The sequence below is a fragment of the Staurois parvus genome, unplaced genomic scaffold (assembly GCF_062004578.1).
Source record: "Staurois parvus isolate SC_StPar_1 unplaced genomic scaffold, SC_StPar_1.0 ptg000282l, whole genome shotgun sequence".
Taxonomy (NCBI): Eukaryota; Metazoa; Chordata; class Amphibia; order Anura; family Ranidae; genus Staurois; species Staurois parvus.
This window is the reverse complement of record NW_028318078.1, coordinates 9,552,673-9,570,719: the sequence shown is the minus strand read 5'-3', so window position 1 is coordinate 9,570,719 and position 18,047 is coordinate 9,552,673. Positions and strand designations below refer to the sequence as shown.

Here is an 18,047-nt window from a genome sequence, read left to right as displayed (position 1 = left end):
TGTGTAAAAATGCTGTTTGATCTTGACTTCTCTGATCCTCCCCATCTTCCAGTGCCCCCCTCTTCTCTCCTGATAAGACCTATGTGTGGAGACACTCTGCTCATGCTCAGTTTTGTGTGTATTGCTAGAGAGGTGTTTTGTTTTGTTTTTTTTCTTGGGAGAGTGTATGTGATCAGCACAGGGCCAATTAGCACTGTCCAGACAAAAGGTCAGGGGTTCTGCATCCTCCTAGAGCAGAAAAAAAACTCATCCTACAAGCTTTAACCGGTGCTCTGCTGAACACTGATAGAAGTCACAAGACTGCTCTAACTGCTGATGAGAAAAGGCATTTAGCAGTTTATATTTACTAGTAAATAAATATAGTGCAGCGCTAAAAATAACAAACAGAAAGTTCGATCTAGAAAATTCGATCTGAAAAGTTCGATCTGAAATTGGTAATCAAATGTTCATCAAATCATCAAATGTAATAAATTGGACACCGCTATGAAGAATCCGGAACAAATGGCAGAAATGCGCACTCACCGACCGCGCATAGGAAATGCGCATGTGTGTATTAAATCCCACAGAATATCGATCTCCCTCAGGAAGGAGTGTTACCAAGCGATGGTCAGCTGGGCTCACAGAACCTCCTAAGGATCGGAATGGGTCGGCCGGAAAAAGGCTCCAGGTAAAGGCTTCCCTCCTCTGGATAAAGACTGACATCAGAGTCTCCCCTCTGATGATGTGCCTTAGCACGAAAGGCCTCAGGAGGAACTGACAGCCTGTGACGCCTTATTGCCGCCCAGACCACGAGGAGGTCTGGCGGCCATCTCATTCAGGGTCAGTAGTTTGTTTTTATTATATCGATCTATGTTTGGGCACCTTCCAGCACTATTACTGTTATACCCTGCACTAAGTCTGTTACCAATAAAGTTCTTTATGACATACTACACTATGGGTACTCTCCTGCTCTTTGCCCCTTACTGAGGGGTCAGCAGACACCGCTTCCAACTTTATCCAGAGGAGGGAAGCCTTTACCTGGAGCCTTTTTCCGGCCGACCCATTCCGATCCTTAGGAGGTTCTGTGAGCCCAGCTGACCATCGCTTGGTAACACTCCTTCCTGAGGGAGATCGATATTCTGTGGGATTTAATACACACATGCGCATTTCCTATGCGCGGTCGGTGAGTGCGCATTTCTGCCATTTGTTCCGGATTCTTCATTACATTTGATGATTTAATGAACATTTGATTACCAATTTCAGATCAAACTTTTCAGATCGAATTTTCTAGATCGAACTTTCTGTTTGTTATTATTAGCGCTGCACTATATTTATTTACTTTTATTTAAGGCTGTTGTGACCTCCTTTTAGTGCTATTAGCTGCTTATTTTACCGTTATACAAGAAGCGCTCACTACATCTTTTATATTTCGTGTCTAGTTTATATTTACTAAACTAATTGCATTTCCATGTTCTCTCTGCTGTGGGAGACCACATGGAGTGAATGCAGGGTCCTGGGTTTAGTGATACTCTAACCCCTAGTGTGCCTGCAAATGTTCAAGCTCAGCTTTAAGGGTATATGACACCATAGTTTCGTGTATTAACAGGCATTTTTCTACACTTTCCAGCACAGGCAAATGGACAAAAGAATATCCATTGTTTCCAGTAAGACCTGAATGCACAAAGGTGGTTTGTTGAAACACCCCTACCAGCTGCATTTTAGGTGCATGGACCTGCATTTTGCTATTGGGCCTCCTTCACATGGCCATTTAGCTACATACACCGAATTCCAGCTGTAGGAATCCACTAATTCTTGCCGCTCGCTGGAATGACAAAAGAATGCGGATAGCATCAGCTGCAAAACCTGTACAAAGTATTAACAGGCTGAAAGAAGCCTTTGTTGTTCACATGTAGCTGCAAATCAAGCAGTTAGCTGCAGTTAGGGATGGGTGTCTGAGCCTGGATGCATCTGACTACATCCAGGCTTGGACCTCCATCCCTATCTGCTTGGTGTACGGCTACATGTTAACAAATAGTGCAGCGCTGCACTATTTATTTGTTATAAATGGTGAATGCTTGTGAGCTATTATGAAATGAGGTGTTCAATATGTGACTTTAGATGTCCTTATTTCTCACGTGAGGTTCGCTGGCACTTGCACTGACTCATATGCTAGTGTATATATAATATTTTCAAAATAGATAGTGCCGCGCTCCCATGTACCAATATGTATATCTTATACTTTCAAAGTGCTAATGAATAGCTTTCAAGATACTGCATGTATCAAACAATTATTACTAGTGACTCAAAACATCATTGTGAATATTAATCTTCATGCAAGTGACATTAATAACTGATAATCCTAAGGTGATAGTGCCTATTAAAGTACAGTGATATACAAATCAGAAATACTCCTCTATTCTACTGTGATCCTTATATTTATATTGTGCAAACACATATATATTATGTGCACGTGCTTATGATATATTCAATAAAAAAAAAAAAAAAAAAAAAAAAAGTCTTTCAAAATAAATGTGCAGGTGGATTCTTTGTTCCCTCTCGCCGAGTGCTTAATGGTCTCCCTATGTGCTCACCTCTATATTTGCCTGAATAAATCCAGGCAAATACACTTTTTATCCTTCCAGGATAGATGGGATGGAATGATGCTCTTGAATTATCTCAGAAGGTGGATGTGGATTTATATTTGTTCTCCTGTAGCTGCTCATGAGTGGGTATACTGACCATCTCTCTGAGGATCTCCCAATTCCCCTCCTGGGGCTGTTTCCTTTTCCAGTCCTCCTTATATCAGCTCAAAGGGTGTTGTTCAATTGAGAAAGGAAGACAAACAGACCATAGTGTCTTATCCTTGTGCAAAAAGGGGGTTTATTGCTGCCAGTTGCACAGTAGTATACAATTGTAGTCCAGCATAAATGTGCTCTGCCTCTGTTCCTGCAGTGCTGTCTACCTGTGTCTGTATTCAGATCACCGAGCCTCTCCAGTGCAATGTCGTGACGTCAGAGCCCCTCCCCTAGGGGAGGGGCTCTGACGTCACGACATTGCACTGGAGAGGCTCGGTGATCTGAATACAGACACAGGTAGACAGCACTGCAGGAACAGAGGCAGAGCACATTTATGCTGGACTACAATTGTATACTACTGTGCAACTGGCAGCAATAAACCCCCTTTTTGCACAAGGATAAGACACTATGGTCTGTTTGTCTTCCTTTCTCAATTGAACAACACCCTTTGAGCTGATATAAGGAGGACTGGAAAAGGAAACAGCCCCAGGAGGGGAATTGGGAGATCCTCAGAGAGATGGTCAGTATACCCACTCATGAGCAGCTACAGGAGAACAAATATAAATCCACATCCACCTTCTGAGATAATTCAAGAGCATCATTCCATCCCATCTATCCTGGAAGGATAAAAAGTGTATTTGCCTGGATTTATTCAGGCAAATATAGAGGTGAGCACATAGGGAGACCATTAAGCACTCGGCGAGAGGGAACAAAGAATCCACCTGCACATTTATTTTGAAAGACTTTTTTTTTTTTTTTTTTATTGAATATATCATAAGCACGTGCACATAATATATATGTGTTTGCACAATATAAATATAAGGATCACAGTAGAATAGAGGAGTATTTCTGATTTGTATATCACTGTACTTTAATAGGCACTATCACCTTAGGATTATCAGTTATTAATGTCACTTGCATGAAGATTAATATTCACAATGATGTTTTGAGTCACTAGTAATAATTGTTTGATACATGCAGTATCTTGAAAGCTATTCATTAGCACTTTGAAAGTATAAGATATACATATTGGTACATGGGAGCGCGGCACTATCTATTTTGAAAATATTTATTTGTTATGATGTTGTGGTCATTTGTGTCGATTTGATGTGCTAGCTGTTGTATTCACTCTATTTCTTTAGTTATTTATTCCAAGCACAATTTCCCTTTTTCTGATATGTACGGCTACAGCAAAGACTGCTTTCAGCCTGATAATACTTTGTACTTTCCTGCTATTTGCACCAAGACATTGGAATAGTTTGCTGCAAATTTTCGGGTTATTATCCGCTAATTGAAAACCTAACCTCTATTTGCAATACCATAAGCAAAGTTTGATCTTTTTTGAGAAAAGAGGTCATATATTTCTGGTGAGTGTGGTGTGCTTTTTTTGGGAAAGAGGTAGAGCACTATTCTGTGTGTCACTTTCCTTCACGTTTTGGGTACATTTATTTAGCACTGGGCATTTTTATTAAGTTTGCATATCATGGTCTGTTTGCAAAATTGATTGTTCAGTTGAAGTATTTATTTGCACTGAGCACTTTAATTTGTAAAACTGTTTTTGATTTATTTATAGGAGCACGGTCTATACTGCATACCTTTTACGGAACCAAAATGTATGTCTGTGTATGGGTGGATGTCGGTTCAGGTCCGTTTTTTCTAATCGGAACAACCAGCATCCAGATCTGTTGAAATTGAACGGCACGGATGTAGACAGATGTAAACTGAACTGAAGTGCAAACTAATGTAAACTGAGATGAACTGAAGACAGATGTGCAAACTGACATAAACTTCTGTAAACTGAATCAAGCTGACTGACACACACGCAGTACTAGCACAACCCAAGGTGGCCATCTTTGCCATGGTGGAAAGCAAAAAAAAAAATGATCGCCTCAGACAGCATCGACCCCCTGGTACAGTCCTAGCATTACTGCAATGCATTAGTGTAAACAGGGCCTTTAGGGTCCATTGAGTTCACAACTTTGAATTCAGTTAGTCGGTCGGTTCATTATTTTTTGTGACTAAAGATTCCCTAGTATATTTGACTACTCTTGTGAACACTATTAGCATCACCATTTATCTTCTGCTTTATTTTGCAAGTCCATTTGTGATTGAAATGTTTGTGAGCATCTTCAGTTCTGAGCAGACAGTCCTGAGGAAAGATCTACTGTTTATTTTGTATTTTTGCAAACTGAAGGGCTTTTTCTCCTTTAAGACAACATTGGTATCTTCTGAGTGCAAAGCTATACATGTATGTGTACAGTAGGAGAGGCTGAGTGAGCAAAAAGGAACAAAAAACAAAAAAAACAAATCTCTGATGAAGAAGGGATGCCCTTCGAAACGCGTTAGAGGTACTGAGTATCTACCCCCATGATGGGATTCGCGCTGGCTCCTTATCTTTCAAGTCCCTCTGAGGACTTACATGCCTGATTTTATTTGCTGTTTGTGAGTATCATTTTATAATTAATAAATTTTGGTTACTGAGATAATGCACTAGGTTGGTGCACTTCTCGTTTTTTTTTTTTCGCTTTGCAGTATTGGTCAGGCTTCCCCAGCCTTGTTTGGAGCTGCACAACTCTACATGCACTGGTGGTCGATTTTTTTCCAATTCTGGTTCCATCCATCCGCCACCCGCCTGGGTCCTAGAGCGCAGGAGAATTAGTTTCTGAGCAAAAAGGAACCCAGACCACAGTGTCCGATACTCTCGGCACTGCTACAGTCCTTATATCATTCTATAGCATCCCCAGATAAATCCCTCCCTCAGGTGTCATGAAGGTCTGTGACACAAGTTCATGTTTTACATGTGTAACATATCTGATACAGATGTACACACTGGGGGTGTATAAATATTATAGGCACCTTACTGGAATAATAATTGTTTTTTTGTCACCTAAATAAAATATTCATATATGTTGCATCCTTTTTTTTTTTTTAAGGTATATATCATTGAGGTGCAGACAGGTGTCCATAACTGGAAGGTGAAGCATCGTTACAGTGACTTTTATGATCTCCATGAAAAAGTAAGTAAAACAAATGTAGTCAGTCTGCAACTATCCTGGATAATTGAAACTGAGCATATGATGAATCTAGGGTTGTATCGATACCAGTATATGTATCAGTGCCAATGCCGATACTAAGCAATTGCATGAGTGGTCGTACAAATGCTCCGCGACCTGAAACCAATACCTTTGCGGCGCAATTTGAGCCCATACAAAATGAATGCGCTCAAATCGCACTGCAAACAATCACATCTAATTTGAACTTAAATAGCACTACAGCTGAAGTAGCGGTGCGATTCCTGTCTGAATCACATGTGGTTTCCCTGCAGGTGCAGTGCAATTTGAGCCATTAATTTTGTACGGTTCAAATCGCACTACAAATCACATCGCACCCATTGGGGACCCATGTGATTTGGACAGAAATCGTACTGCATTCCAGTTTATATCACATGTGATTCTTTAGAGTGCGATTTGAACCCATTCCTTAGTATCGGTGTAACCCTAGATGAAACTGTTTATATTGAAGGACTTTGCACATATCACGGCAGGTGCCACTTCATCAGGTTTATGGCATCTGCAACAATATGTGTGGTGTCCTTCCATCGACCCAAATCTGGATGCTCTGCTTATTGGATGCCCTGAGGCAGGTACGACTATTCCAATGCACAGATTTTGCATCTTTTCATCTAGAGTGGTAGACAGGGCACATGACTCTTTTGCAACCAAATACCACATTCCACAATGGTAGGTGTTTAGGTTGGTTTTAAATGGTTTTATCTGTCTTTTATGGAGGTTGTGCACAATCATATACCCACTGGTGATGTGTTCATTTATGCAATCTAGATTTTGGTTTGTATTTATTGTAGCACTTTATCCCAGGTTCTAATCCAGATTGAGTTCAGAACAGCAAGGCAAACAGATCCCTATTTGGCTCCAACTCTGTTCAAAGGTTAGGCCCCCAGCCTCCCTGAGGTGAGACCTCAATGAACTACTGCAGACTTCAACTATTTTCTTTTCCTCCTGTACAAGGACCCTGCTGTTTCGGGCCCTATACTATTTATGCACCCCTAAGCCACCTACTGGATATTCTCTCCCCTGGGGTTTGGCTGAGACCACATTAGAATTCAGGCCCAGGGTCTACCTCTTCCAGCCCACTACATTCTAGAATCCATTAGAAGGCAGGTGAAAGCAATTCCCCTGCAAGCAAGACTTAGAACAGCCAAAAATAATCACACTCTGCTCCACTGATTACAGAGTTGCTAAATAAAAAAAACTAAATTTACCTCAACTTCTCTAGCAACCTGTCTAGGAGGATGCTACATTATCTCCTAGATTGTAAGCTCCAAGGACCAGGGTCCTCCTAGCCCTCTTGTATTGAAGTGTATTGTTGCTGTATTGTCTCCCATTATATTGTAAAGCGCTGAGCAAACTGTTGGCGCTATATAAATCCTATATAATAATAATAATCAATAAAGATTATTTTCTTTCATTATATACATATAGTGAGGTGGATATTGTTTTGCTGTTAAGGAGCTGATGTTGTTTTGGAGTTATCTCGACTCTTTCCCTTTTCGTTCTGTAAAATGTGAAGCTGATTAATTTGCATTGTGACCAAACAGTGTAGACTCAGGAGGGGGAAGGTTAAATTTTAAAGGAAAAGGTTACATTTTTACATTTTTGCATGTTTCATGTTATGCCCAGTTTCAGTTGTCAAATATATTGTAAAAGTTTAATGCATGCAATTTATTATTATTTGAAGAGTGATACCATTATGTGATCTGCATTATAATTTTTTGTCATCTGATTTAGCTAACAGCAGAGAACAAAATAGAACGAAATTTGCTGCCTCCTAAAAAGATAATTGGAAAGAATTCCAAAAGCTTGGTGGAAAAGCGTCAGAAGGATCTGGAGGTCTACCTACAAGCACTGCTTGCAAAGTTTCCTGTTACTGTTCCAAGAGCTTTGTCCCATTTTTTGCACTTTCACTTATATGTAAGTTCTTAATTCATTTTAAGGGACATTCAATTTCCTTTTTTGGTGTTATGGTCCAAAGTTAGTGTCATTAAATATATATTACCAACTATCGTATGTGTGGGTCCTCATCAAATGCAGTCTAATCAAGCATATACAGTTTAACAAACCTGAAAATAAGTGCCCCAAGTAATGTTTTATCTCTTCTATATACTGTGGTCACCTGACATCTGTAACTTGCTCCCCACTGCACTGTGCGATCTGGGGGCAGGAGCAAGCACATAAATACTGATGGAGCCAACATACATCACCCTTGAAAGTGTAGTATGTTATCTGCAGTGGAAGAATACATTCAAATAGCAGTAATGCCTGTCACCCAATCAGTGATTAGCTTTGTTCTGTCTGCTTAAAATGGGGGTAAATGTGTATGTTTACTGCATTTTAAGTGTACGATGTAGGTGATCATTTACAATCCCTCAGCCAACATAGCAAAGGTGTGAATTTGACAGCTGTCAAACTCCCCTAATAGCTAACACCGCTGACACCTAGTAGCTTCAATGTTGCGATCTGCAACAGATCTGTTTGTCAAGAGTTTACACTGTACGGAGATCCAGGAGGAAGTGTCAGTGCTGTCAACCATTAGCGGAGTTTGACAGCTGTCAAACTCACTCCTTGGTTATGCTGGCTGAGGGATTCTCAATGGTCATCTACTTCACACACTTGGAATTGCTTCTATGTTGCGAGCTGTTTGACAAGAATTTTACACGTGAGTGTACTATTTTTTAGTTGTAAAACTTGTGTATTGCTGATGGAGATCCTGCGCTGCTGTTCTATTGTTTTTTTCTAGTAATACTGTAGAAAATCATGGAGAGCTAGGCCACCACAATTAACCATTTGCCTACCAGGCACTTTCACCCCCTTCCTGCCCAGGCCAATTTTCAGCCTTCAGTGCTGTCGCGCTTTGACTATTGCGCGGTCATGCAGCAATATATGCATATGAAATTGTAGTAATTTTTTTAGACACATAGAGCTTTCTTTTGGGTTTTTTATTTTTTGCTAAACAAGCGAAAAAAGACCAAAAATATTGGGGCAAACTTTTTTTTTTTTTTTACTAGTTTCTGTTATAAAAACTTGCAAACAGGTAATTTTTCTCCTTTCACTAGGCTGCAATGATAGGTAGAACTGATGAGCACTGCCAAGAGGCACTGATGGGCATTGAAAGTCACTGATAGACAGTACTGACTGGTGGCACTGATGTACACTGTTGGGGCTGCATTGATCTCCTCTGATGTGGGAATACACTTGCCAATTACCGGCTCTCCTCTCACTGTGACAGTGTGAGGAAAGTGCAGCCGATAACCAGCAACTGTATTTACATTGTGATCAGCTGTGTCATTGGACACAGTTGATCACGTGGTAAAATGGCACTGTGATTGACCCTTTTACCATGTCATGTAATCAGCTGTATCCAACGACAGGTGCGCCCCCCAGGGGGCACGTGGGAGGCACGGTTTTGGAGGATGTCATGTGATGCCATCCCAGAACTAGTTGACTGCGCTGTAGCCCTCATTTGGCTATAGCCCGGTCATCAAGTGGTTAATAGGTAACTGCAGGGTTGACTTAGAAAGTCTAGATGTCCTCCCAATCCAGAGAAGAGAGACCAGCTTGCTTAAAACGTTTAGAGACCTAACTGGGTCTTTCTATCTTCAGTAAGAGGTTGAGACAGTGGCATAAAGTGAAACATCTGCATTTCCATACACAGTCTTCATTACATAAAATGGGTAATTAATTCTATTTATAGGCTGTATTAACTGCTTTGTTTTGTAATACAGTAGGGAAAATAATTATTTGATCCCCTGCAGATTTTGTAAGTTTGCCCACTCACAAAGAAATTAAGTGTCTATAATTTTTATTATAGGTGTATTTTAAATGATAGACAGAATAAGTATTTGTTCTACTACCAACCAACAATAATTTTTTGCCTCCCACAGACTGGCTATGTGCTCATGTGGTACACAGATTAGTCCTGTCAATTTAAGAATGTGTTCCTATTGACAAATCGTTATGTGTATAAGACACCTGTCCACAGAATCCTTCTTCCATTTACAAGATCATCAGCAAGAATCTTGGTGAAAAGGAGACAACTGTTGGAGCGGTTATTTGCAAATGGAAGAAATACAAAATCACCATCAATCTCTCTCTCTTGGTCTGAAGCTCCATGCAAGATTTCGCCTCATGGGGTAAGGACGATCATAAGAAAAGTGAGGGATCAGCCCAGAACTACACGGGAGGAGCTTGTGAATGATCTCAAGGCTGTTGGGACCACAGTCACCAAACAGACCATTGGTAACACAATACGCCACCTTTTGAATTGAAATTCTGCAGTGCCCGCAAGGTCCCCCTCTGCAAGAAGGATCATGTACAGGCTGTCTGAATTTTGCCAATGAACATCTAAATTATTCAGAGAAGGAATGGGAGAAAGTGCTTTGGTCAGATGAGACCAAAATTGAGCTCTTTGGCATTAACTCGACTCGCTGTGTTTGGAGGAAGACAAATGCTGACTATGACCCTAAGAACACCAGCCCAACAGTCCAGCACGGATGTGGAAACATTATGCTTTGGGGCTGTTTCTCTCCTAAAGGTACAGGCTGACTTTGCTGCATGGCCAATGGACAGGGCCATGTATTGTAAAATCTTGGATTAGAACACTGAAGATGGGTCTTCCAGCATGACAATGACCCAAAACATACCACCAAGGCAACAAAGGAGTGGCTTAAGAAGAAGCACATTGAGGTCATGGAGTGGCCTAGTCAATCTCCAGACCTTAATCCTATAGAAAATTTATGGAGAGAGCTGAAATTTTAGGTTGCCAAGTGACAGTCAAGAAACCTTAAGGATTTAGAGAAGATCTGTAAAGAAGAATGGACCAAAATCCCTCCTGAAATGTTTGAAAACCTGGTAAACAACTACAAGAAATGTCTTACCTCTGTGCTTACCAACAAGGGTTTCTCCACCAAGTACTAAGTCATGTTTTGCTTGTGGATCAAATACTTATTTTACTCACTGAACTGCAACTCCATTTATAACATTTTTGTATCGCGTGTTTTTTTCTGGATTTATGGTTGATATTCAGTCTTTCATTTAAAATACATAATGATAAAAATTATAAACTCTTCATTTCTTTGTAAGTGGGCAAACTTACAAAATCTGCAGGGGATCAAATAAATAGTTTCCCCACTGTATCAATTCTTTATAAAAGTGGATTTGCACATAGAATTAAGGCATAAAATAGACCACTGTAGCTGACAGTGGTATTGTGTTTTCTCATAGATATTAACTCTATGCTGCTAAAAATGTAGCCTTTTTCTGATTGCCTGTCTGTATGCAATGTAGTATATTTCTTCAGTGTGTAACTAATATACATGTGTAGCCTGGCTACTATCATTAGAGGCAATGTAAACTGAGTCATATGATGTTCCTGTTAATTTCCTGTAGAGATTTGTTTGTCACATGCTTCCTGACAGTTCCATAAAAGATTGTTTGTACTTTCAGGAAATTCATGGAATTGCTGCTGTTCTGGCTGAGGAGCTTTACCATAATGGTAATACACATTCATTTTTTTTTTTAAAGCTGTAAACATTAAAGTATTACTAAAATAAAAACAAATATTTTGAATTAAAATAACAAACATGTTATACTCACCTGCTCTGTGCAGTGGTATTGCACAACGTGTCCTCAATCCTCCTCTTCTCGGGTCCCCCGTTGGCCATCTTGGGTCGTCGTCCTCCTTCGTGTGTCCCCATAGCAAGCCATTTGCTATGAAGGCACATGGTGTCTGCACGCTCCCGAGCTGTGTGAAGCCACACTTCATAGACTTGCACAGCGGGACTTAGCCCCACCCCCCATTTCCTCATCACTGCATTTGATTGACAGCAGCAGGCGCAAATGGCTCCTGCTGCTGCTCAAGTGCTGTGTGAAGAGGAAGAAAGGGGAGAATAGATGCAGCCGTAAACAGCTCTGGATCTATTCTCCCCTTTCTGGCTCACACAGGGAAGGTGGGGGGAGCGCAGAAATATCAAAACATTTTATGCCTTAGTTTTACTAAACCCACAGCAGTAAAATAATTCTGCATATGCAGTAAAGCATTTTTGTTATACTCACTGTGGAGCCTAAGGGGTTAATCCTCTGCATTGTGTGTAAGAAAAAAAAAAAGACGTTTTGATCCTGACTTCTCTATTCCTCCTCTTGTTTTAATGTCCGCGTCTTATCTACTGATAAGACAGACTGAACCGTAGCCATTCTGCACATGCTCGGTTTAGTGTGTATTGCTAGAGAGGTGTGGTTTTTTTTTTTTTTTTGGGTTTTTTTTTCTTCTTGGGAGAGTGCATGTGATTAGCACAGGGCCAATTGGCACTGTTCAGACAGAGGTCAGAGGTTTTGCATCATCCTAGAGCAGAAAGAAAACTCCTACAAGCTTTAACCAGTTTTCGGCTGGACACTGAGAGAAATCACAAAAGGTATTTAGCAGTTTGTATTTACTAAATAATTGCACTTCCATGTTGTGTGTACTGTTGGAGACCAGATATAGTGACTGCAGCGTCCTGGGTTTATTAACACTTCAATGCAGGGAATACATTAAGGTAAAAAATGTTTTTAGCTTTAGTATCACTTTAATAATTAGGATACTGCAGATCTGTATTCTGCAGAAGCCGTCTACCAGTCTGATTGAAGCAGAAAATAGCAATCCTAGTCCTCTCTTTCTCCATCCATTCCAGTGATAGAGGCTAAGTGTAACTACAGTTATCTGCTTCATTCAGAACATTGTCTCAGTGGCTGCAGGTGAGAGGACTGTATAGAATCTTTAGCACTGACAGATTTCTCCATTGTGAGCATTCAAGTAGTTATCAGTATTGCACTGTCTTTGGTTAGCTGAAGTACCATGTAATGAAATCTTTGATTAAAGTTCTGCCTATAGTTGAAGTACAACTGCAGGCAAAACTTTTTTTTTTTGGATAGTATAAGGGAGGGGAGGGTAATTTTTTTGCCATCTATGTACTATTGAGGAGATTTCCCTTCACTTTCTGTCCCATTGCCAAAACAGGAAGTGAGGGGAAATCCCTGCAAATTCAGGGAATCCATTGGGGTTCCCCAGGTAACCAAAACTAGTATCCCATTGGAAAATGTCCCCACTATTACTGTACTGGTGACAACAGAAAAGTGAGATTTACTCTCACTTTCAGTGATAAAGGTAAATGGGACAAAGAGGGTGAATCTCTTTAATGGGGGCAGGGGTAGCAAGAAAAACCTGACATGGGGTCTAATCCCTCTCCACTCTATCCAAAACGTAAGAAAAAAAAAAGGTTTGCATTTAGTTGTTTGTTTAAAGCAAGACACCTGAAAGCAATGCTGATGAGAATTACCTTTTGGAGAAGGTAGCACTTTGGCATAGCATAACATTGGTAATAAAAAGTGGTCCCCTCATACCACTATAATGAGAACATAGTCTTGTACAGGTTGCATTCTTCTGATGAGTAACGGCAGACATTTGATTCTAGAATGTACCTGCCTATATATAGATAGGTTATAGTCCTATAAACCACTATTTCTGGTCTTACATTGACTGTGCACACAGTTTGTGATTGATTGAACTCAGGATTTTGCTATATTTTGCCATGATGCTGGTCCTAATTAGGGAAGATGTTATGGCTCAATGCAATTCTCCAGCATTCATTGTGTTTAAAACACAAAGTTTTGTTGCCAGAAATAAGGAGAAACCCATAATATAGCTTTTAACTCTGGGCAGCGTAGTCACAAGAGCCACTAACCTGAAGGAATGGATAACCCAGCCCCCTTACTATAAAAGGGTGGCCTCACAGCATCCCTGTTAGTGTGTGGTGGAGATTTTAGGGAGAGCAGACTATTCTGCATAGTGAGAGAAACTGTTCTAATATAATTTTTTTTTGTCATTGATACATGTTCCCCATTACAGTGCCGGTCTTCTCATGCCTTCTATTTGACAATAACTTGCTTGCTCACAAATCAAACGCAGGCATATTCACTCATCCCTAGTTCTGAACATCTTTGGTGTTTTTATCAAAGTTTCATTTTATTGCTCTTCATCATGCATAAGTTTGTTTTGTTTTTTTTGCCATTAGGAGAGCAATTACTTATAGCAGGAGAAGTATTTCATATGAGACCTCTACAATTGTATGCCATAACACAATTGCTGCGACTTGGCAAACCAACCTGTATTAATGGAGATGCCAAAACTGACCTTGGGCACATACTTGATTTTACTTGTAGACTTAAATATTTAAAGGTAAGTTATAGGTAATCTCTTTATTTCTATTTGCAGGTAGTCCTTGAAACTTGTTTAAAGACAAGCCGTGTTTTTGAGCACTACCGTATCAAACATAAAAATTGGATGACACACTGACAGCTATAAGATCCATAGTTTATTTTCGAAAATCAAAAATGTCCAAACAGTACAGCACAAGGTGTAGAGCAGACTTTGATTTGTTTCACGCCAAGCAAGTGTTGACACGTTTCATGCCAACGGGCACATGATCATTATGATTAAGGGTCTGTTGGCGTGAAGCGAATCAACTCATGTTCTTCATCCTGTTCTTTGTTATTTGGCCATCCTGTTCTTTGTTATTTGGCCCTTCTGTAATTTTTGAAAATAAACTCTTTAGATCTTATTGCTGTCATTGTGTGGTCATCCAGTGTCTGATGCTTTATGGCATGAGGCAGAAAAGCACCTGATTAATTTGGGGTTAAACAATTGGAGCAGAAAAACCTGGAGCAATGTATGGCGTTTGGATTGCTTGAGCACTACAGTATGTTGCAGTATTTAGACAAGGTACCCTGCACTCCAGGCAAACCGATAAATGCATGGATGAAATACATATACTGGAAAGGTTTTGTCTGCCAAAGATTTCAATTTTTGTTAATTTCTGAGATTTACACAGCTCTACCACACAGCACAGCCCTGTTTAGCAGGGCATAAGATGTGTTTTCATTTTCTCTGTTGCAGTTAGGTAAAACTTGCAGGTCTTGTCCCTCTCTCAGCCTTTAAACAGGCAGTGAAAGAGTCAGACCTAAGAGCTCATCTGCCACTCTTTTGTCTCCTCCTGTCAGCGTATTCCTTGCAGTGCAGTACTACTGATTAGTTAGCGCTGTCTGACATTGTTTTTTTCTGCTGGAGTTCAACAACACTTACGTGTCCCTTCCCCACCCTATGACTGGACAGTGAAATTATTAGGAGCAGACAGATGAGCTCATTCTCTTTCTGTCACTTTGTCCTATCCGCCTTTCAACATTCTCCTTGCAATGCAGCATACTGGCTCCTTGTGGTGCTTCTCTATCCCCAATACTGGCTACTGTTGCAGAAGGCATTACAAGAGGCTGATACCAAGTCTGATTTAACTACATGCCGCCCAGCCACTGTACATATACGGCGGCAGGGCGGCACTCGCAGGCAAAACCACGTTTTAAAACGTGTGTTTTGTAAACAAATAGGGGGCGCGCCGCCGCCCTATCTGTCCTGCGGATCACCGCCGCAGATGTCAGTCGCCGGGTCACAGCCGCTCCTTAGTGGCTGTTTCCCGGCGATCGGTGCAGTAGCTGTGCTGTCTGTCACTTCCCTGTCAGCTCGAGGATGAGCTGATCGAGAGAGAACAGTTTCTCTTTCTCGATCAGCCTTGTCCCGTCCAGTACACACCCCCGCCCCCTAGTAAAACACTCCCCTCACTCCTATAACCCTTCCCTGCAAAATAAAGTTAACCCCTTCCTCCCCATTGCTGTCAGTGACCCCAAGTCAGTACCCCCCCAATGTCAGAATGTCTGCCGCAGTCCCACAGTCCCGCCATAATTTGCTGGTCGCTGCCATAAGTCCCTGATCGCCGCCATAATTCGCTGATCGCCGCCATTATTAGTATAAAAAAAACCCTAAAAATCCCAGTATCTTTCCCGCCATTTGTAAACGCTATAACTTTCACGTAAACCAATTAATTTACACGTATTGGGTTTTTTTTTTTAGCAAAGACATGCCGCAGAATGCATTTTGGCAGAAAGTTATGACTAAATTAGATTTTTGCATTTTTTTTTTACTGGACATGTTTTATAGCAAAAAGTCCAAAATACAGGTTTTTTTTTTTTTTTCCTCAAAATTGTCAGCCTTTTTTTTTTATAGCGCAAAAAATTAAAACCGCACAGGCGATCAAATACCACCGAAAGAAAGCTCAATTTGTGAGGAAAAAAAGGATGTAAATTTCATTTATGCACCATATTGCATGACCGCGCAATTGTCCGTTAAACTAGCGCAGTGCTGTATAGCAGAAAAATGGCGTAAATTGCAGTATTTATACCATAGTTTGTAGACCCTATAACTTCCACACAAAGCAATCAATATACACTTATTGGGATTTTTTTTACCAAAAACATGTAGCAGAATACATTTTGGCCTAAATTTATAACCAACTTTGAGTTTACTATATATTTTTTATAGCTGAAAGTAAATAATATTGTTTTTCTTCAAAATTTTTGGCCTTTTTTTGTTTATAGCGTGAAAAATAAAAAGCACAGGTGATCAAATTACACCAAAAGAAAGCTCTATTTGTGTGAAAAAAAGGACGTAAATTTAGTTTGGGTGCAGCATTGCATGACCGCGCAATTATCAGTTGAATTAGTGCAGCGCCGAGTAGCAAAAAGAGGCCTGGTCATTAAGGGGGGTAAATCCTCTGGAGCTCAAGTGGTTAAGTACTTGCTTGCTTGCATTCAAAAGAACACATGTAATGAGAAATTAAAGGCTGTGTTCACCTTTAGCAACTTGTGTTTCGGCGGTTGTGGAAGTGGTTGGGTGGTTTTACGGCTGCTTGTATCACTTCCACGTGAAAGCCAACAGTCGGCTTCATAAATGTACACACACTCCTGGCCGGTATAGCAGTTGCGAGAGTGTTTAAACAGCATGTGTTACCAGTGCCATTTTAAAACGACACTGGGACTCAGGTGGTTAAGTAAAAAAATAAATGTGGATCTTTTTTTGTATTTATTTATTTATTTTACACAGGAGCTTGCAAAGCATTGCAATGCAGTGTCAGGCTCCTGCACACTCTCCCTCCAGCTTTCTGCCCAATGCCTTTGTACGGGCTTTCAGTTTGAAAGCTGGAGGATATATATTTACCAGCACAGGGGTTGCTATTTATAAATTTGAAAAACTGTGGGGTCCATGTTTGGTTACCCCGGTTATAAGGCCACTCGTTCTGGTAATGGGCAGGATTCACACTGGCTATTGTGCACCTATGGTTCTTACACTGCTATATATGAGTTTAACATTGGATGATGCTACTTCTTTTGCCATGTCAGTAATAATGCTTACTTAGTATGATTCGTTGTAGTAGGTATGCAGAGCCATACAAAGCAGTATGCAGGAGCTGACGGGAGAGATCTGTATTGTTTACATACAGGTCTCTCCCCCGTCAGAAATCCTCGGAGATCCCTGGGTACCGGCGGGGAATCACCTTCCGGGACCTGGTGACCGACAACCGAGGCTGCAAATGGTCCACGCGCCCCCTACCAGGAACTGCAAAATCACGTGTATATATACGTTATTTTGCGTACCCGTGCCACCCTGTAGCAGTATTTATGCTATACAGTAGGTTGGTGCAGAAGCAGTTAAAGTGAGAATAAACAAACAACATAAAATTTACAAATACACATTTCTGACATTAAAATAATAAAAAAAAACAGTGACCAATATAGCCACCTTTCTTTTCAGAGACAGTCTTAAGCCTTCCATTCATGGAGTCTGTCGGTCTCTTTTGTTCAGCAGCAATCACAGCCTTCCAGACACTGTTCAGAGTAGTGTACAGTTTTCCTTCATCGTAAATCTCCCGTTTTTAAGAAGGGCCTACGAGTTCTGTATAGGGTTTAGGTCAGGTGAGGAAGGGTGCCATGTCATTATTCTTTCATCTGTAAGGCCTTTACTGGCTAGCCATGCAGTGGAGTACTTCGATGTATGAAATTGAGCATTGTCCTTTATAAATATCATGGTCTTCTTGAAAGATGCAGATTTTTTCCTGTACCACTTCTTGAAGAAAGTGTCTTCTAAAAACTGGCAGTAGGTTTGGGAGTTGATTTTTAGTCCATCTTCAACCTGAAAAGGTCCAGCTAGCTCATGTTTAATATAACCAGACCATACCAGTACCCCACCTCCACCTTGCTGACGTCTGAGTCGAAGTTGAGGTCTGTGCCCGTTACTGATCAAGGCACAGACCCATCCATCTGCTTCAACTTATGTGTCTTG

General features: G+C 40.7%; 1 protein-coding gene across 1 annotated transcript in view; it reads left to right on the top strand.

The window, feature by feature from the left end:
• The window catches only part of NISCH (nischarin), a 139,240-nt gene that overhangs the window by 32,518 nt on the left and 88,675 nt on the right, over positions 1 to 18,047 (top strand). Inside the window, exons 2-5 of the mRNA XM_089681926.1 lie at positions 5,708 to 5,791; positions 7,580 to 7,762; positions 11,294 to 11,342; positions 13,897 to 14,060. Coding sequence (XP_089538052.1) covers positions 5,708 to 5,791; positions 7,580 to 7,762; positions 11,294 to 11,342; positions 13,897 to 14,060 — 480 coding nt within the window. The remainder of the gene's footprint in view (positions 1 to 5,707; positions 5,792 to 7,579; positions 7,763 to 11,293; positions 11,343 to 13,896; positions 14,061 to 18,047) is intronic.